Genomic DNA, 20,602 nt, shown 5'->3' on the forward strand with positions numbered 1-20,602 from the left:
GACGAGATGCGAGAGATGTCCGAGGTCTTGAGCAATCCAAGGTTCACAGGCGCAAACCAAACAAGGGTAAGGAACGGAAGAAGAAATATATCTCAGCTCTTCTCTAGAGCAGCCACTGCCTGGAAGCGATCTAATACATGTATTGCAGGGTGCAACGGTAGCTGATGTCGAGGCTTACAACCATGGATTGGGGAAATCTGGGGAAGGGTTCCGGTTCCGTTGCGGCACGACGTCACAGCCGAGGTTAACCGTCAGTAAGGCTGTCTACCTTGTCCATCCTTTCGGGCGTGTCGGATCGGATGCGCATGGTGAGTCCGAGTGCTATGCAAAACACTGTGTCACTTGAAGCGTGCATGTTTTACTCAAGGGGAATCGTAAGTCAATTGACATAACCACAAGTCTATTGCTGAACGCTCAACGCCGTCACCATGCTTTACATCAGCTGGGATTTTTCATTTCGTATTGCTTCTAGCCGGAAGAGTACCTGAAGACACAGCAGACCGACCGCGAAGAGACCCATGAACACGTAAGCACCCTGGTATTGATGTGCTCTTTTAGCCTGGACACCCTTTCGAATGGTCGGAGTATAGTAGAGGAAATAAACATCCCATGAGCCCAATGCAATCCACGCCGAACCACGTCACCGAAACTGAAACCGACACTGTTCATCGACTGCCGATTTCTAGTATCCGAGGGATGTGAGCTCTTGCTGGACCTTGGAGTCGACGTTGGCCGTCTTCTTGGCCTCAGCCAACTGCCGTCGGACAGCCTTCTTGCGCTCGTAGTAGGCGGCACCCTTGACCTTCCTGCGCTCCTCGAGACTGTGTGTGAATTAGCAAATTTGAACTGCCTGAACTTGGTACATGTGACATACCGGGCAACGACGTCCTGGTACTTCCAGCCGAACTCGTGACCGAGACGACCGACAGTGCAGTACTTGCGTCCGGGCTTGAGCCTCAGTACCCTCAGGGCCTGGGGAACAACGACGCGCTTCTTCTTGTCGTAGGGAGCGGGAACACCCTCGAAGGTCTTCAAGCGCTCCATAGCGGCCTTACCGCGGGGAGTCTTGTGAGGAATCATACCACGGACGGTTCGCCAGAACATCTTGGAGGGAGCGCGGAAGTGGAAGGGACCTGGAGCATGAATCAGCACACGTGCCGTGGCAGGTCACGCATTCGAGTTTTGACTGCGAATGCGCAATGCATGGACAGGAAGACGTACCACCGCGAGTGGGGTTGTAACGGGTCTGCTTGCGCAGGAAAGCAGAGTACTTCACTGTATAACCCTGTCAGTTGCCATCTTTCCAAAAACATATCCCGAGAGCGCTCAGCCAAAGAGCAAGCACTGTGCATATTGTCGACCACATCGTCTCCTTGTAGCCCCATACTCTCAATTGCACTCCAGGGCTTGCTCCTTGTCTCGCTCGCTCGTTCGGTGGGTGTACGTACACTTGGCGCGGAAGAACTCGCCGGAGATGTTGAGGGCCTCGCATCGCACAACAACGATCTTCTGGCCGTTAAGGAGCTGCTTGGCGACGGTGCTGGCGAGGCGACCGAGCAAGTGGCCCTTGCCGTCGATGACCTGCGTGCGCTGTCAGCGAGACGTTCCATGGAAGAATGCGTATTGTTGACGGAATTGGAGGCTGGCATCGCCGCGGAATGCGAAGGCCAGTACTGGGCATATCGGGTTGCGTCTATCGGGGCGTACGTACAATGACGGGTTCGAAGGTCGACATTTTGCTCGACTCCGGTGTGCTGTGAGGTTAGTTGTCGTGATGGAGAGCTCGAGAGATGCGAATTCCAGGTGGCTCAGGACTAAGCGAATTCAATATTCGACTTTGTGGTGCACGGACCCATTAGCGTGACTGCCATCTCGAACACCACTCGCACCTGCACATCACCACGCTCTGCACAGCAGCGGCGGCCAGCGCCCCATGAAAACATGATGCACGTCTTGAGCCGTCGTGCATGTCTAAGCGGCTTGCTGTCGAACGATTTAGGTAGCCTAGCTACTATGGCCATGGCAACCAGTCGCTGCACTTGTGCAGTCTCTGCTCACTACTCTCGCGCCCGACATGAGAGCACAATACGAGGCTGCATCTGCAGTGAGAACAGTAGGATGGCTATTGCTGCAACAAGGGAAAGGAGCTGCATTCTTCTGGGCAATCGATTTTGAAACACCGTCATCATCGTGTACCCGGGTCGAGTTTCTTTTGACAGTCACCGATCCTTCCAATCGTTGCAGCTCCAACACAGGCGGCTTAGCACTTCTGTTACACGGCTTCATCTCACTACTGGATCCGTTACTGTTTCACACAAGAACTTTTTGCGGACTCCATCGGACTTGCCTGAATGATCAGCAGTTTTTGTATTTTGGCCAGATTTTCTTGTCGCGCATGTACATTTGGTTCAATCCGGACAATAGAGATAAGCTCCTTGAACGCTACTATCTAGGTATACTTCTCAATGTTACCTATTCCCTAGGGACTGTCTCGTTTTCACTATGATGTATTATCATAATCATTACTGTCTCCAAGGAATGAGGGTTTCAGGATTCATAGAGGAACAAATTCGCGATCTTGTGTGCTCTGGTATCTGTGAAAGATTCCAAAAGTCTCATTGAATTGGCATGATCGCATCCTATCGCATGATTGCTGCGCCTGCTTGGTAGTACCGCTTTGAGTTTCCGTCACATCATACCCGTTTTCGGCACGCACAACTTCATCCAGCTCTTGCAGCCTCTTCTGCGGCATCTATTTGCTGCAACCTTAAGCAAGAATAACAGCACCTGTCACGCTCTACTTCGCAACAAAACCTTCCAGAGCATTGAGATGTCACTTCCAGACTCGTAGTAATGGTCACGCTCAGTCCCCTCTCATGTGGTTCTTCAGCTGTTTCCCCATGACTGGGGATAGACGTGTACTATTCCTATATAAACAAGGAAGAAACCGCGTGTAGCCTACAGCAAAGAAGCAGTTTTACATGTCGGCCACATTACAGCCGGTTAGGGGTATTGAATCGATATTCCTAAGACCAGTCTTCGTAGACTTGTACAGACGGTTGGTGATAGCCGCGCAAACCCGAGCTAGTACTTCACAACCATTTGGCTCTATTTTCCATGCTGGAGAAGAGTATTGCATTTGCGGTAACCAACAGACTGCACCGCTCTCTCGTTTGCTTCCCAACAACCTCACTTTCCGTGCACGGCCAGGATAGCCATTAGTTCATCACAAAGAGTATGATAAAACCATGACTGAAGCCTAGCCTTCCACTTCCGGGCTCATCGAGATATCTTCTAACTTACGTTCAAAGCACAATCTTCAGTCCTGAGTTTTTCCATGATCGCCCTTATGTATGGTCACACTGAGCCTATGTTTGGGGTCCCGCTCGGTGGTATCGAGTCCAGAACTCTCCATTTCGACTAACGCTTTAGTGGGTGTGGCTACCGCACCAAGCCGGAGGACTGGAACTGTCCTGGCCACCGGATCGAGATTGTCGACTACGTCAATGCGTAGAGAAGACGTTCCACTGACGGATCTTAGACTGGTTCAGTTTGGCCGAAGTCAGATTTGCGAGAAGAAACAAGACTAATATAGGGCTGAAGCTTGCATCAGCTACAGTGTTCTTGAGCCTGAGGCTCATTGGTACCTAGGTAGTGGCAGACGTAGCAAGTGTACAGAATTTTCGTTCAGGATTACCATCAGATCATAGAATGCGCTGATCATTAATATACGGCGGCTCGACAACGGTCTTATTACGAACACGAAGCTTGTGTTGTCGATCGAACGAAATGTCCAGATCTGCAGTGAACGTCACATCTCAGCATCCCTATGCAATCGCATATTCTGAGGATTCGCAACACGACAGTTGTTTCGAAATCTAGCATTCCAACCGTCAAGTATGAACGACCGGCGATCGGCCAGTTTGCTGTTTCTTTTACGTATGAGCCCGCACACACGTATTGCCAACTTATGCTCTTGCGGGAGCTAACCACGTGGTCTGCGTCGCAACAACAGTTTGCGTCATGCGCCACACCTTGATGCGATCACGAAGCAGACCCCAGGCATTTTCTGCTTGGCATCATGCACACAATCTCCCCTTGAGGATTTTCAGCCACGTTTCACAAGACTGCGCCATACCTTGGCCAAACGCCCCACCAAATTTGCGCCACTCCTGAGACTGCTTGGCTCATTTCTGTTGGCCCATGTGAGCAGACGCAGGAGACATCGTACGTGTTTGCTCTTGGCCTTGTGGCTAGTGCTGTGGCTAAAGCCTGACCAGACGAACGGCATTCGTATTGGACTTGATGTGGCCTGCATGATGATGAGCGAAAATGGGGTGCTCTAAGCGAGTTGCTGAGTCACCCGGAAGTCGGCACATGTGGCTCAAGATAAGCACCACTAAAAAGCGTAGGGTGTTCCAATTACCAACGTATAAGCGTCCATAATTGGAAGCATAGTAATGCCAAGGGACCTCGGTATGACATGGCTGCATTGTCGGTATCTCCGACAGCAAAGGAATTTGCATACTGTATATACGGATATGTGGTGAGTGACCCGATGGACAAGCATCGCAAACGGGTATATACGAATCAACCGACATGCTACCGGGAGCAACTGCAGGAACCGCTACTGCTTGAGCAGAGTCTGCTCTTTCAGGACATTCCGTATCTCAAAGGATTATACTTGGCGGGTCCAATACGCTCGTTCTCTTAGCAGAATGTATTCATGGGGAAACTGAAGCGGTAGCCGGCCCCACCGAGCGCTCGAGCAAATCGATGGTGGTGACCAACCGACATTGGAAAAATTGGGAGAATTCCAGGACTGTGGTTGGTACCGGCATTACCATGGTGGCAGCTGGGCTGCTCTATAAATTCATCACGTTGAAGGCACCTTCTCGTTTGGAATACGGTCAAAGGCAGGGCAGGATTTGGGTTTCTTACGTTTGCTCGCCGGTGTACAGCAGGTAATGGCAAGGGTCACCAGCCGCAGTCAAGCCACGCTGTCACGTTCATGGCGACTTTATCCGGCGCTAAGATCTGTCGCGCAAGGCTGGTGCGAGCGGGGAGACAGGCTTTCGGTAGCTCGCCCTGGACGAGAGCCCGAGACAGCCCACGGCTGGGGTGAGTAATTGTCCTCGCTTGGCTGTATGACGGAACCGAGTTTGGTCGCGGCTGATCGTTTCTCGATAGAGAGGCTTTAGAGCGCACGAGGAATATCGGGGAACGAACAAGTTGCAACGGATTGGCGGATCAGACGACTAATGCAGGTTTGGTGTGCAAAAAGCCATGGAGAAGGCTCGGCTTCGCTTGGATGCAGGGCTCTACAACACCTTGGGTGGCGTGGGTGGCGTCTCAGCAGGACCCCCCACCAGGTGTCTCAACCCATAGGCGCTTCAAGGTAGCAGCCAGCAGCGGTATGACGCCACAGGGTAGAGGTCAGCATTGCTGTGCTTGACGACTTGGCGATTCTGGTCTTTGTGAATGGAAACGTCGGGAGGTGGGGCTAGGCAGGAAGCGGTGTGCATGCTGTCTGAGCAAAACCTGTCGAGGACGTGTTATGAAGCCTTGGGGCAGTCAATAAAGGCAGACAGGTGTGCTCGCCGAGATGAATGCACCAATACTGGGCTTGGCTCGCAGGTGAGAAGTGAAAAGCGGACGACTCGGCGGAGTCCAACGATTCGATTCCGGCGTGCAAAAGGGCGGGACGGTGCCATGCGACGGCGCTAGCCTAACTCTAATCCTTGACCCACAAGCTTCTCCGCCGTCTTCACACCCCTGTCACGAGCATCCACCACTTTTGCTCTTAGGCGCAGCGTTCCCCCCCCCAGCCACAGCTGGCCACATTCTCCTTCCCGACACCCATGACTTCTCCGGCCCTCACAACAACTGAGAGCCTTCCAGCAGACGCGGGCCGCTCGGGCCCCTTCGACAATCACCAAGAAGACGTCTCTGAGTTTGGCGAGGAAAACTCGGAAACCAATGACGTAGGCGATGATCAGGCACCGAAACCGCAACCCCAGAAGCGGCGTCGTGTGACGCGTGCTTGCGACGAATGTCGACGCAAGAAGATCAAATGCGATGGCAAGCAGCCTTGCACCCACTGCACCGTCTACAGCTATGGTACGTGCCCCGCTGTCTTGAAATTGCCCACCTTGGACACATGCTAACGCTCCGCAGAATGGTAAATCCCCAGTCTGCCTGCAAGTAGCCTGCAACACCTGTAATTGACACTCTACCAGCACATATGATCAGCCCTCGAATCGTCGCCGCAATGCGACTCCCCAGTATATCGAGGCTCTGGAGAGCCAGCTAAAACGTGCAAAAGCGCTGCTTCACGTCGTCCTGCCCACGGTCGATTTGAATGACCCCGCCATTGACGCCCACCTTCAGAATGGCTTGCTACCACAGCTGCCACAGCCGGCTCCGCGGCCTCCAGTGATGCCTGGAGACCCTCGGATCCCGCACCATCAAGGACCAGTCCACGGTGACGAACAGCCAGATTCCCATCTTGAGGCCATGGTCAAAGCCACTGGCCAGCTTGATCTGGATGAGGAGGGCAATTGGGATTATCAGGGTCATTCCTCAGGACTCAGCTTCATGAGGGGTCTAAGACAATTTGATGATATGTTCCAAATCCCTTCGGACGAGTCGCCGTCTCTCCGCCACCGAACCATGTCCCATGAACCGCCTTCTCCTAGTTCCCTGTCCATCACTGGATCTACTGCAGGAGCTGTCAACGTGCCTTTACCCAGTAAGGCAAATGCGCGCATCCTCTGTGACAGTGCCATAATCCAGTATAGCGCTATGCTGCGCGTTGTTCATCTTCCTACCTTTTACAAGCAGATGGACCGCCTCTATCAAGTCTCTTCTGAGAACTACGGCACTGCCGAGACCAGCTTCCTGCCCTTGTTCTATTCTGTCTTGGCCTTGGGCAAACTATACTCAGAGAATGATATAGCAACTGATGTAGCAAGCTATGACGTGCTTACCGACGAGGGGTATGCACCACATTCTCCAGACGCACCTTTTTGCAAATGCTAACGTGCCACAGACTCAAATACTTCAAAGCTTCGCGCCAACTTTTGGACATTACTGACTGCAGAGATCTTACTTCGCTTCAAGCCATCATTTTCATGATCCAGTTTCTGCAATCCTCTGCGAAGCTCAGCACGTGCTATGCATATATCGGCGTTGCTCTACGCTCAGCTTTGCGCATGGGTTTACACCGGTCTTTCAATGTCAAGTTCAACCCTATCGAGGCGGAAACGCGCAAACGAATTTTCTGGGTAATTCGAAGGATGGACACGTATGTGGGAGCAATGCTCGGTTTGCCACGGTTTCTGGATGACGAGGACATTGACCAGGAGTGGCCAATCGAGGTGGATGACGAGTATATTACGGAGACAGAAATTCTGCCTATGCCTGAAGGAAGCATTTCAGTCATGGCAGCTTTCAACGCCCACACGCGTCTCGTGCAAATTCTGAATAAGATCTGCAAGTATGTGTACCCAATTAAGGGAACACAATCAGGCGCAAAGAACTCCGTAACCTACTCTGTGGGTTATTCCAAAATTCGCGAAATCGAACAGGATCTCGCAAGATGGCTCGATGAGTTGCCTGTTGCGCTCAAGCCCGGCGGCGATGCCCCATCAATCATTAAAAGGTAAGTTGGTCGCCGACGTCGACTGTTATGGCCATTGACATTTGTACCAGAGTTCAACAGCTTCTTCGCATGGCATTCGGACATGCTCAACTCCTGCTCTATCGGCCATTCCTACACTATGTTTCGCAATCATATAACGTCAACACAGTTGATCAAAGGGCGTTCGCTTGCGCTTCTGCATGCGTTAATGTTTCACGTAACATCATCCATATTTCGACAGAGATGCGTAAACGGGGTCACCTGGCTGGGGCATATTGGTTCTCGATGTACACGACATTTTTCGCAATCGTATCGATCCTGTACTTTGTCTTGGAAAACCCGACAAGCTCCACTAGCTTCGAGCTTTTGCGGGACGCTGTTGAAGGCAAAGAAGTCTTGGCGTACTTTGCTAAGAGAAGCCTGGCAGCAGATAGGTGCAGCACTGCGTTAAAGGTAGATGCATTATCAACCACATATATGTAACAGAGCTAACCATATCCTACAGGGCATGTTTGAGCGTCTTCCCGAATCAATTAGGCATGGTGGAGAGATTATTGCTTCAAGGAAACGTCGACAAGGAAGTTCGCCACATTCCATGGGAACCCGTCCTACCTTTTTCGCGCAAAACGATGCTGCAGGCCCACGACGTGCGAGCACCTATCCAGACAGTATCCCTAACGTCAAAACTGCCGGTCAGACACAGTCATTTGAATCCCACAACCCGGATTTTGGCAGCCTTGGCCTGGGCTCTTCGTACCCAGCACACTCAGTTTCTAACCCAAACCTTTTCGATGGTGTGCCAGGCCTCACGCCTACATCCTCCAACGATAGTCTGCCAAGTTTTGGTTTGGCTCCTATTCACGATTCGCAACCAACTTCTTCTGCCTTCGGTCCGGCAAGCTTGGGCAATCCCCTAGCTGACCCTTCGGGTCTCAATGTTCCGATCGCAGACATCTCGACTATGATGTTTCCCTCTGCCGATCCGCTCGCCTATCCGAACCAACCAATGACTGCCTTCGAGAACAAGCACCCTCAAGCATTTGACCGCAGCACAGGCACTCCTGTGAGCGGCCACCCCACCCCGCTTCCAACTAGCATGGATCTGAAAGGACATCCCGCCATGTTCGCCCCTACTAGCATGCCTCATGCACCAGCTCGACACATGGAAAGCGAAGCCCAGATTTTTACCTCAATGCCCATGTATATGATGCAAGGTGCCCAGCAATACCGCGGCTATCCACCCCAGCACGGTATGCCAATGCAAGCATCAAACAACATGCCTTTCGACGAGTTGATGCACCAAGAGGATTGGTCGCAGTCTTTCATGGACCCTGCGCTGAACATGAACGATGCAAGGTCGTCCCTTGGCACTCAGCAGTTTAGTCAAAATGGCTGGCGTTAAAGTGTCGAAACGCAAATGTAAAGTCATAGAACTGAGATCTCAAGGCTCCCCGCTGGTACATAAACTAGCGGAGAGCGTCCAAAGCTCAGTGTTGTCGATCTGTACCAGCTTCGAACACGGATGCCATTCCGTCCACCCTCTCGCCTTCAACCCACACCACAATAACGGCCGATATTTTTCCTTAGTCTCCTCAGGGTTATAACATGGCGTTTGCGAGTCTACCAAAAGCATTATACCCCATTGTCAACCGGCTGGCACCGATGAGTTAAGCGTTTTCCAACGGTATGCGTAGGGTGAGGACAGAGCCTCACTGACGTAGCTGTGACTTTCCAGTCCGCTACGATCGCGACCTGTCCAATGCATTTTAGCGTTGCTTTTTGTTGCTTTGTTGTTCAAGATCTCATTTTTGAAAGGGCGTTCGACAAGCTAGGCTTTTTGAACATACAATAGACTTCGCGGCTGCGAGTCTAGGTCGAGCACATTGCAAGAGTGCTTCTTGAGCGAAAGGAAGCCGGATTGGAGGGCCACACTCGTTTCGTCTGACGAGGTAACGAGTTACGTATCAGATTACCAAATTGATCAAGCGGGTACCAGCGTACCACGCATAGCATACAGATCTCGAGGTTAACAATGTAGATGACCGTATGGTGTATTGTTTCCAATCACATTTGACAAACGAAGCAAACATTGATTGTATCATAATATATTACGACACAGCAAAGTGAATAACAAGACTAACCGAGCCTGAGGCAGGGTAAGGGACTGAAGAGCCTCAATGGCAGCTACCCACCACCATAGCGGAGCGGGGTAAAGCAATTCCGTCCAGACTTCCAAGGCCGTGCCTAGACCTTACCTTCGGCGCCGATGACCGCCAAGTACCGCTCAACGTTGGCCAAGGGCTAGCTCCAACCATTAGGAATACGGAAAGTAATGTGGAGTAGGACTTACCGACAACTGGGGTCTTGGTCACCAAGCAGTCGTACTCTGTCCAAGCAATCGTATCTAGCGACCTTCTTAACCGGGGCATCGGTGCTGACGGACTAGGATCTTTTGAATCCTAGCTGGGCATTGGCTAAGAGATTAACAGGTTTATCAGATGTGGTAGTAAGTGTAGTTGCAGGACCAAGGAGGATATCGGCTCGTGGGTTATCCGTAGGAAGATGAGTAAAGAGTATATGAAGGTGTGGGGAGTCTGGGGCAGATGATGTCTAGGAACCTCTCAAACGACCAGTCTGATAGAGAGTCGTTGTCACCATGGTTCACGTACCTTCGCTGTCGGTTATTGGTTCTGCATTGGTCGGGTTGAGCAATGCTGCTGCCTTGGGTACTGCGGAAGAGTATGCTGATGGAACGGTGCATGCGAGGATCATGGCAATGAAGACAGTACGCTTTCATTACTGCAATTGAAGTTACTGGTTCTTGACTAACACGGCTAGGCGCAATGGGACGCTGAAATCGCCTCTGGAGAGATGGATAGCACCCGGTATCCCGAACTTGGTTATACGTCGTGTGAGAACGGCTTTGCTGCTGCAATCCCTGGTGACTTCAACAACACATTCAAATGCCATAATGTTGGTCTACTCGAACTTAGAGCGTTTCGCAAATTGCTGACATGCGAAGATCGATCTCTACCATTTCCTTCCACATTCCCTCCTCGGCAGCTCTCAAGGCCAAGGATCCTCTTCCTGGGGATGGACATCCGAAGATGGACGCGAGTTCGTAGCAATCGGTCAATTTGATGGCACAGCCTTTGCAGAAATCAGCAGTGAAGGGAAGCTCATCTATCTCGGTCGCCTGCCTCCTTTTGACCCTATCGGATCCCGCTGGCGTGAGATTCGCGTGATGAGGGACTACGCCGTCATTGGTAGCGAGGCCATCAACCACGGTGTTCAGATATTTGACATGAAGAAGTTGCTTGATATCGATGGGAGTGAGCCTGTGAACTTCACCCAAGAGGATCTGACTGGCCATTGGGGGCTGAGCGATGATTGGAATGCCCTCCCGGTTGGCCGGACCCACAACATTGTCGTCAACGAAGAGCTCAACTACGCCGTAGCAGTCGGTTCCGTCGGCGGCAATGAGACTATTCGTGTTCGTGGTGACTTGCCATGCCGTGGAGGTCTAATCTACATTGACATGAGCGACCCAAGTAACCCTACGAGCCCTGGCTGCGCAGCCGCAGATGGATACGTCCATGATGCCGAATGCATCGTTTACCGCGGACCAGACACAAAATACTATGGGCGCGACATTTGCTATGGCTACAACGAAGACACTCTTACCATTTACGACGTGACCGACAAAGCTGGCAACACCACCAATATCATCTCCCGCACTACATACCCCGGTGCAGAGTATGTGCATCAGGGCGTTGTCAATAATGCGACCTGGCAAGAATACCTCTTCCTTGACGACGAATTCGATGAGCGCGATGCCCGCGTTGGGCCCATGACGCAGGGTCTGCCGTAAGTGTTCCTGTATGAGCTGCATATGAGACATAGGCTGACTTCGTACACTTACATCTAGTACGACCCACATATTTGACATCAGAGACTTGGAAAATCCGTTCTACTCTGGAAACTACGAAGGAAAACGCCGTAGTATCGACCATAACCAATACGTTGTCGGTGACCATCTCTACCAATCGAACTACGGAAACGGACTAAATGTTCTGGACATTCATTCCATCACGCAGGACCCAAGCGGCAACAGCATTTGTGAAGCAGGCTTCTTTGACATATATCCCGAAGATGACGAGAATGAAGGCGGCGGCACAGTAGCTTTCCTGGGCTCATGGTCCAGTTACGCAAATTTCAAAAGCGGTTTCATCTTCGTACACACCATCGAGCGCGGTAGTTTCGTAGTCAAGATGACTAGTAAAGAGTGTGCGAAGCCAGCGGTTTGCGAGGCAGACTCTTGTCTTGCGTCAATGCGTACAGCAAATGTTGAAGGTAGACTGGACGCTTCGCAGGAATTCTGCGGTAACTTCACGCAGAGATTGATCGATGACGTACAAGTTGTTCCAGAGTTTGCGAGGGAAGCGTGCGCTGGGGAAGATGTGGTGGCGAAGGTCAGTAGTGCATGCGCTTGCGTGCCTACTATTGCCGTGCCGGAGTTACCCAGGACGACGACTAGGGGTCCGGTGCCTACTGTACTGCCGCCTAGGGCGTAGATGGAAGAAGTTGTGGAGACGAAGGATAGCGCTGATAAGCAGAACCCGAGAATCATGATGGCGATATCCTGATTTGGAAGCAAGGTGCGAAATGACGAGAACAACACTCCCATCTGCAACCATTCTACGAAACATCTACCATAATGAACATCATCTTGGCCTTGTTTGGAACATTGGTCAACTGTGAGAGCGAGCAAACTTTTCTGCGCGATGGACGTAGAACTAAGATCTGCAGAGCAGCATAAGCTGTCGTGATAGATTGATATATACGGTGAAAAAAAATAGATACAAGAGAAAAGGGAAGAGCCACAGGCCCTCCCTGCCACACCTAAACATTACTCCATGATGCTTTTCATCATGCCCCAATCCTCGTCTCAGCACTTAGCAAGAAGCGCCGGTAGGGATACCGGAGCAGCTAGTGCTCTTCTTTCCACCAGTGACGCTGTTGCCAGACCAGGTCCAGTTGGAGCAGCTACCCTTACCGCAAAGGATGTAGATGTCAGTACCCTTGGCGGCGACAGTACCCTTGACGTTCTGAATAGTGAGGCCAGTAATCGGGACACCGGTAGTGGGCTTGCCAGTGGGGGAGCCGTTCTCGTAGTCTTGCTGGATGACGATACCATACTTGGCGATGTTCTTGAGAGTGATGTTCTTGTAGGTAACGCCAGAGACGGAACCAGTGGCGCCAGAGACGGTCTTGATGCGGACACCGTTGTCAGAGTTGACAATAGTGTTGTCAGAGATGACGACGTTCTTGACTACGTTGTCGCTGCGACCACCAACGGAGCCGATGGAGATACCGTGACCGCCAGAGCAGGTTCCACCAGTGAAGTGGATGTCAGTACCGGAGTTGACAGCCAAGCAGTCGTCTTGGTTCTTGATGTTGGCGTTGGTGATGTAGACACCAGTGGAGCTACCAACATCAAAGGCGTCGGTGTTGTGGCCACCGTTGGTTACGTCACCAGCAGTGTTGTCGATGGTGATCTTGTCAAGGGTAAGGTCCTTGGCGCCGTTAACGGAGAAACCCTGGACAGGGGTGTTCTTGACGTTGAGTCCGGTGATGGAGGACGAGGTCATGGAGTGGGCGTAGAAAAACTTGCGAAGTCAGCAAAAGCTCAATAGAAGTTCTTGGTCCAACATACCTTAGGCTTCTTCTTGCCACCGTTAGTACCCTTGCCATCCCACCACTTTGCACCGTTTCCATCAATGAGGTGGCCAGCAGCACCAACGACCTTGATGTTGGTTCCGGAAACAGAGATGAGGGGACCCTCCCACTCCTTGTAGCCGAATGTGGTGGTGCCCTGGAAGGTAACAGTAGTACCAGACTTGAGCTTTGTCAAGTCAAGAGTGGTTCCTGCTGGGACTGTCATGTCTTTGATGACAATGGCAGTGCAAGAAGCCTTGCCCTTGATGGCGGCAGCAGCATCGGAGAATGTGCAGCTCGCACGAGTGTCCAGGCTCGAAGGAGCAGCAGAGACGAGCGCGCCAGCGCTGAGGAGGAGGGATGTGAGTGCAAAGGCAACCATGATGAATGTAGTTTGGAAAGAGTGACTTTGGAAATGAATGTAAGGCTGTTGTGTGAGAAGTGAATGAATGAGTGACTTGATGAGGCTCCGGGGAGGTGACAGCACCAGATCTTTATACAAGAGCTTCAACGACGGTGGCACGTAGTGATAGGTGGGAGAGGTGGGACCATCGGAGGATTCACACACGACTCGTAGTCAAGCTCGAATCCTTCGAAGCTTGTCACTGCTGGGCAAGGCTTGTCACTGCAGAAGTCCAAGGGTCTCCGAGAAATGAGGGCACCAAGCAGATGGCTCTTGCGCGGATGTTTTCGCTGCCTGTAACAGGTGGATCCACGGTACAGGTTGCTCCGCTTCATATGAATGAAACGACACCAGGACTTGATCGCATCGTTCACTTGTTCATTGGCGCAATCGCAAAGCGTCGTCGGCCACTTCAGTTTCCATTTTTGTAAGACTGGCCAAGCATACTTGTTGCAACCAAGCATGTGGTTCTCCCGAGGCTCAAGCTTTTGCATCGTGGGAACTCCTGTGGGCCAATATCCGATGTTTGTGTCGAGCCGTGCCAGATTAATGGTGAAACGAAACGGGCCCACAACTGGTCTAGACGCGTGGCGCCGCTGTCGTGTGGCGCGATCATGTCAAACGCCATTGCGAATACGCAACACACGGTAGTAGCGCCTGCAGCCGATTGATGGAATGTCTTCAGCCACTTGATGAAACAGCCACGCGATTGGAGCGATGTGCAGGATTCACGGAGAATTTTTAGAGTGGAAAGGGCAGTCGCATGACCTCTGGAGCGGTTTCCAAAGGCGAGGTGAAATTAGCGCCCGGCTAGCGTCCCGTCACCGAAAGCATCAGCGAGATCCCGCTGTTGCATGAACTCTCCCTCATCTCATGCTTACTTACTTAGGTGCATGTTGGAACGCCTCTTCACTGTAGAGCTTCCGCGTGCACATGATCAAAACAATTCTTAGCCACACTCGGCTTGCGACACGGTTCGGAATGTCACTTCTCAAGCCCGCAGCCCACGAATCAGGATAACACGGCAGGGAAGCAATTAGGTATAGCCGTCAATCTCGGATCTACCCCTAAAATTTACACCGCTCCAGGTCCTATGAGTAATCACCACCACCGCTGTTCTTACGGCCGCCGGACGAAGAAGCCTCGTTGTGGCAAGCCTTCTACGAACAGACCCCAAGCCATCCAGTTGCGCAGGAACACTATCGCCATCCGATGCACCTCTCTTCCGATATCCCGCGCATCTGCTATAGCCGTGTCCGCATCCATGATCATGAAAGCTCCCGTTACAGGTTTCATCGTATAGCAAACTAACCAGTCTAAGTGAAAGCGTACGAAGTCAGGGTATGTCTCACATGCAGTTCGTATAGAGGCACTTACCAGCGCACCAAAAGAGGTACAAGCAACGCGTTCGATAAACCTGCAGATCCAAGCCTTCAATCCATGGCTCCGCTACCATCTGCACTTCTTTCAGCCCATCGACAGCATTTCCGAAAGCACTTGCCAGGGCCGCCATGGACGAAAGCCGAGATTCATCGTCGATAAATCCTATGCCGATCAATTCGAGGCAGCGCCGCTCTAGTAGCTCTGCGAACTTGTGCAAGTTCGCGGTTGGGATTAGGTCTCCAATGGTATATGCTGAGTCTATAAGAGCTGATGCATAGTACGCCATTCGAGTCGAGATCAGGTCTCCTGGCAAGTCTCGGATAAACTTTCTCGCCTCTTCTGAAATCTCATCCAGAGGAGACTGTGGAAACAGTTTCACTCCGACAGGTAGATGAACATCACGACGTGCTTTGAGGACAACACCGTTTAGAAAGTCAGCTGCTGTAGGATATGTGCCTTCCAGATACACGTCGGTTTCCATTCTCTTTATCTCCAGTGGCAGATGAGCCCAGTTGTCCTTCTTGTATGTCTCGAACCGTTCTTCCAACAGACATCGTCCAATCTTCGGGATGGTCGGTGCTGGTGGTACGTCGAGCGTTCCTAGTGTTGCGAGAATGGCATTGAGTGAGACACTGTCGAAAAGAAGATTGTGGAAATGTGTGGCGTATTTTGCGATGGGAAAATTGGTTACCAATTCTGTTAGAGATAATTTTCCACGCAACACATCACTGGGCGACCCATTCAAGAGCTGGATATCTTCATCCGAGATAGCATTCAGGTGCAGGTCTGCGCTGATGCTGTTGCGTATAACATCCGGATCATCACAATCGTAGTACAACGCAGCATGTCCGCAATCGTAGAGTATTGTAATTGGCGAACTAGCTGCGTTATCTTGCGTTCCCAATGTTACTAGTGGTCGAGGCGTGGCATCACCTGTCAAAAATACGGTGTGGTTGCCTGATGGACCGGCTGCTTCACCATCGCGCGTCTCCCATATTACGGCGATCCGCAGATCCTCGAACATGTTTACGAAGTCGCCCTCACTATAAAAGCTCGGTGTATCCCGCGTCTTTTCGCTTGGAAGTCTCCATTCGTGTTGGTGTGTGGTGGAGGCTGCATTGATCGGACCGCCTAACTTGAATGCAAGAAGCGCGACCAAGAGGGGGTGCAAGAAGTCTTTCTGAACGGGCTTTGGTGTAGGACGATCGAGCGAACTAGATGCCAGCTCAGGCGACGAGTATAAACTTGCAGCAACCTTCTCTGCGGTTGTCGAGGCCGCAATCTCCACACTATCTGCAATTCCAAGGGAGAATGCGACAGCCTTTGAACTTTCCAGCGTTTGCGCCAAAACTAGAAACTTCTGCACAAGCGGGACAGCATTTTCCCGTTCCGCGAAGGCTTTTGTCTGCTTACACGCCGACAGAAGAGTATCCAGCATATCACGCCGATACTTCAATTTTCTGGTTGATATTCCAGCCCCCTGTGGTCTCTCCTCCAGTATTCGGGTATGGCGACGACATGCGACTCTGTCTGTAACGGCACGCCCAACGAGGCTGGGAGGTACCTGGACAGCGGCGTGGAAGGCGTGTGTTCGTTTCATCTAGGATTTGAGCAACTTTCGCCGTTTGAAGAGGCTTTGTACAAAGCGCTCAACAAAAGTATAATCGAGCTACCGGCGCTAGGCGTAAGATCTCGAGGAGGCACACTGGAAAAAATACTATAGTCGGAAAACCGCGAGATGAGTACAGCCCTAGGAAGTGAGTAAAGCGGCAGAGAATCCCAGAGAAGTAGATGTTGTTTTCTTACCAAGCTCTTTGACAAGTCCAGCCTCGCCTACTTGAGGCCAACAAGCGGTTTGAGACTGTCAAGCACATGGCAGATGTCCAACACCACGATCAAACAGCCACTCTGCCCTTGCACCCACCCACGTGCCTTTGCTGTCTATAAATTCTGCTTTGCCGTCTATTAGCTACAGATCGGCAAATATTGCCTTCATGCTATTATTAAGGTATGCGACCTACTCGTGGTATGATCAGATGGCGCTGAGCTAGGCTGATCATGTCTTATCCTTGATTGACAAGATTGGACTACACAACGCTCTCAACAGTCTCGGGTCTGTGAGTTCGTAGTGGCCGCGATCAAACACATACCTTCAATTTTCGCACCTTGGAAAACAACCACCTCGCACTATGCCAGACGAAAAACCAACGGGAAGATGGTGCTATTCTTCCCATGTAACTTCCAGATTTCGAATTGAGCAATCGATCGTATCCAGTTAACGTCCGTCCGCGATGCTCGTGGCCCTTTATTCAAGTCGTATTTGTCAGGCCCTCGTCGCAATACCATCGTATGCGACACATACGTCAACGCAGAGTGTAGCTGCTGAATTTGAGCACGTCTCATCTCTTTGTCTAAGATCAGTTTGCGACAGATCTCAGCATACCTGGCAGCTTGAGTTGAGGAAGTGTCAGTATCAACGAAGACGAAACCATGTTGCGACATGTAGGCAGGGGTTACAGAACGGCTGCTTATGTTCATTGTTTCAATCCTCCATGCAACGAACGCGGCCTCAATATGAGGAATGAGGAAGATGGTAGGGCGTTCGCTCGGTATGTCGGATGTGGCACAGTCTGGTCGTGTCTTCAAGCCACTCGCGACTTCAGAAAGATCGACGTCAGCGATGAGGCTTATCAGGGCTCGAGCGCAATGACCAGGAAATCCAGGTAAGCAGAGATGACTCATCAGGCCGAAGTCGCGTGCTCTAGTATTGATGAATCCACCATGCGATGTACGGAATTGTAATCAAATGAGAGCACATGCGTACTGTAGTTTAGCCTGGTTACCTCCCGACGTGCGCTTGATCTTAGAGATTCTTCATTTGAGCCTACGAGGCATCATGGAAGAAGACACGCAAGACTCGCTTGCGTAGTTGCTTCATGTATCAAAGTCAGCGACTGTTATCATGTAGCTCCTGAAGCTGCCGCCTTGAACAATACGTTCGACTTGTAAGAGCTTTTTCTTTCACTGCTAATAGATTATCTGCCGTCCGAGTGGTTCCTCCAATAGCTTGCTGGGGGTCTGGTCGTATTTCGGGACTCGCTGCAGCTCACTGCCGATAGTTCTTCCGCGACAGACTTCTAGTGCGTACAGTTCGCAGACGTTGCTGTTAATGCGTTCGAGATGGAACCACCGGAAAAGTATGTAAGCATCGAAATAAAGCCGGAAGATCGTCTGCGCGTCGAAGAAGTGGGTTTGTACAGCTTTTGAACCAGGCGATCGGGCTTTTGTTCTACCGTCATCAAAGGCCTCCCCTTAAACGAAAACCGTGGGTTCGTCATCAGCTTACCCGATAGCTCGATTTGCAGGCCCAGAGGCGAAGAGAATAGGGTTGCCGTACTAGGCTAAATCAATCAAGGCTCAAACGTCCATTGCGCGTTCGCACATGGCGTTCATCTTCAATGTCAGCCCTGCGGCGTCAATGCGACATGCTGGCAAACTCCGACCTAAGTATCATGTTCAGATCAGGGCAGCAATCGGATGCGACGGGCGCCGCTGTAGAAAATCAAAGGGCACTCTAGACGAAACGAAGAAGACAAGGAAGGACCGACTTCTATACACTAGTAAATAAACTCAGCGCTTGGACTTGGTTAAATTACCCACACCCCAGGAACATCAACGCTTCGGTCCGTATACGTCTGGGGAGTACTGCGCAAACTGGGCTTGGAAAATGGTTGGCGTGTGCCAAAGTCAAGAGCTATTCGCTGTTTCGAGTCAACGTTGCGGCCAAATGTTAAGCTTTACGGCTTGGACACCGACGAAAGACCATCAGCTATAGGGCAGTGGCCAATATGAGAAGTATGTAAGAGCCGCGACCTCTTCAGATAGTGCTTCAATCATCACTCGCACATCCTGCAAGTTTCCCTTCAACCTCTTGTTTGAATTTTTTGGCTACTAGCCGTCCTCTCATTTCGAAATGCGTGTCTCGAACGCTGCCGCTCTTTTCTCTTTGGCCTCTTTGGCTCAGGCTGCTCCGGCCATTCATAACCACAAGCATGCTCACCCACGTGATGTCGGCTACGGTAGTGGCGTGAAGTACCAGTCTGGTATCTTCTACGTCAACTGGGCCATCTATGCGCGTCAGCACTTCGTCACCGATCTCCCAGCCGACAAGTTGACCAAAGTCAACTACGGCTTTGCCAACGTGAACAACCAGACCGGAGAAGTCTTTCTCACCGACGAGTGGGCTGACATTCAGTACGGCTACCCAGGAGACGTTGCCACTAACGGCACTCAATTGCTTGGCAACTTCAATCAGCTGTTCAAGCTCAAGCAGCAGAACCGCAACCTGAAGGTCATCCTCTCGGTCGGTGGCTGGAGCTACAGGGCCAACTTCAAGCCCGCCCTCGCCACCGAGGCGGGCCGCCAGAAGTTCTGTGACAGCGCTCTCACGCTCATCCAGGATCTGGGAATCGACGGTCTTGACATTGACTGGGAGTACCCAGAGGATGAGACTGATGGTGCCAACTTGGTTGACACCCTACAACGCTGCCGCAGGGTATGTATTCATTTTCAAAACCTTTACTGTCCACCAAGTTAACATGTCTTCAGACGTTCGATGAGTACGCGATAGTTAACGCGGCGGGTTACCACTTCGACCTTGGTATTTCTGCCCCTGCTGGTCCTTCGCGCTACACAGTCATGCCTGTTGCCGAAATGGACCCATACGTTGACAACTGGAACCTGATGGCTTTTGACTACCAGGGCCCTGGCTTCTCCAACTTCACTGGTCATCTCAGCAACGTTTACCCCAGTTCCAAGAACCCCAGGGCTACAAATGGCTGGGATGTTGTCACTGAGGACTTCGTCCCCTTCAACACCAAGGAAGCCATCGACTACTACAAGGCTAATGTTGCTTCGCCCAGCAAGATTCAGCTCGGTATGCCTCTTTACGGCCGCTCTTTCGCCAACGTCGTCGACCTGAGCAAGGAACAACGTGGTTTGGGCCAGAAGTTCAACGGATCTGGTGACGGTACCTGGGAGCCTGGTACTCTTGACTACAAGGTTCTTCCCCAGAACGGCAGCAAGGTATACCACGACAAGGAGACTCTGGCCGCCTGGAGCTGGGACCCAGTTCGCAAGCAGATGGTTAGCTTCGACACACCCAAGGTTGCCTCATGGAAGACCGATTACCTCATGCAAGAGGGTCTCGGTGGTGCCTGGTGGTGGGAGTCATCTGGCGATTTTCCCGTTACTGATGACAAGAGCATCGTCGCCACTGTTGTTAACAAGCTTGGTGGTGAAGCAAACTTCAGGCAGAGCTGGAACAACCTTTACTACCCCAAGTCGAAGTACTACAACATCCGCCCTGCGGTGAACTCGACTATTACAATCACCTTTTAGATAGTGAGTCCGGCGTCCTCAATCAGGCAACTCAAAGCCAGCCGATAATTCTTTTC

At 51.4% G+C, this 20,602-nt stretch overlaps 6 protein-coding genes across 6 annotated transcripts; 3 read left to right on the forward strand and 3 right to left on the reverse strand.

Annotated features, from left to right (window-relative positions):
• Positions 1-682: 682 nt before the first annotated feature.
• On the reverse strand, positions 683-1,735 carry CRP46 (60S ribosomal protein L16; the record flags this gene model as incomplete). Its single annotated transcript, XM_051732471.1, has 5 exons — positions 683-821; positions 875-1,133; positions 1,222-1,275; positions 1,449-1,581; positions 1,712-1,735. The coding sequence occupies 5 exons, from the start codon at positions 1,733-1,735 to the stop codon at positions 683-685; spliced, it is 609 nt and encodes a 202-aa protein (XP_051587837.1).
• A 4,126-nt stretch (positions 1,736-5,861) lies between these two features.
• On the forward strand, positions 5,862-9,044 carry J4E82_006215 (uncharacterized protein; the record flags this gene model as incomplete). Its single annotated transcript, XM_051732472.1, has 6 exons — positions 5,862-6,124; positions 6,178-6,192; positions 6,240-6,998; positions 7,052-7,663; positions 7,714-8,095; positions 8,148-9,044. 6 exons carry the CDS (start codon positions 5,862-5,864, stop codon positions 9,042-9,044), a joined length of 2,928 nt encoding a protein of 975 aa, XP_051587838.1.
• A 1,254-nt stretch (positions 9,045-10,298) lies between these two features.
• On the forward strand, positions 10,299-12,216 carry J4E82_006216 (uncharacterized protein; the record flags this gene model as incomplete). Its single annotated transcript, XM_051732473.1, has 4 exons — positions 10,299-10,427; positions 10,481-10,615; positions 10,665-11,509; positions 11,571-12,216. The coding sequence occupies 4 exons, from the start codon at positions 10,299-10,301 to the stop codon at positions 12,214-12,216; spliced, it is 1,755 nt and encodes a 584-aa protein (XP_051587839.1).
• Positions 12,217-12,597: 381 nt separating this feature from the next.
• On the reverse strand, positions 12,598-13,742 carry PGN1 (glycoside hydrolase 28 protein; the record flags this gene model as incomplete). The annotated part of the gene is made up of 2 exons (XM_051732474.1): positions 12,598-13,311; positions 13,359-13,742. The coding sequence occupies 2 exons, from the start codon at positions 13,740-13,742 to the stop codon at positions 12,598-12,600; spliced, it is 1,098 nt and encodes a 365-aa protein (XP_051587840.1).
• Positions 13,743-14,882: 1,140 nt separating this feature from the next.
• Positions 14,883-16,526, reverse strand: J4E82_006218 (uncharacterized protein; the record flags this gene model as incomplete). Its single annotated transcript, XM_051732475.1, has 3 exons — positions 14,883-15,079; positions 15,141-16,474; positions 16,522-16,526. The coding sequence occupies 3 exons, from the start codon at positions 16,524-16,526 to the stop codon at positions 14,883-14,885; spliced, it is 1,536 nt and encodes a 511-aa protein (XP_051587841.1).
• A 2,593-nt stretch (positions 16,527-19,119) lies between these two features.
• On the forward strand, positions 19,120-20,546 carry J4E82_006219 (uncharacterized protein; the record flags this gene model as incomplete). Its single annotated transcript, XM_051732476.1, has 2 exons — positions 19,120-19,701; positions 19,755-20,546. 2 exons carry the CDS (start codon positions 19,120-19,122, stop codon positions 20,544-20,546), a joined length of 1,374 nt encoding a protein of 457 aa, XP_051587842.1.
• Between the last annotated feature and the right edge of the window lie 56 nt (positions 20,547-20,602).

Source organism: Alternaria postmessia (genome assembly GCF_024291825.1).
Source record: "Alternaria postmessia strain BMP 2775 chromosome Unknown scaffold_35, whole genome shotgun sequence".
Classification (NCBI taxonomy): domain Eukaryota; kingdom Fungi; phylum Ascomycota; class Dothideomycetes; order Pleosporales; family Pleosporaceae; genus Alternaria; species Alternaria postmessia.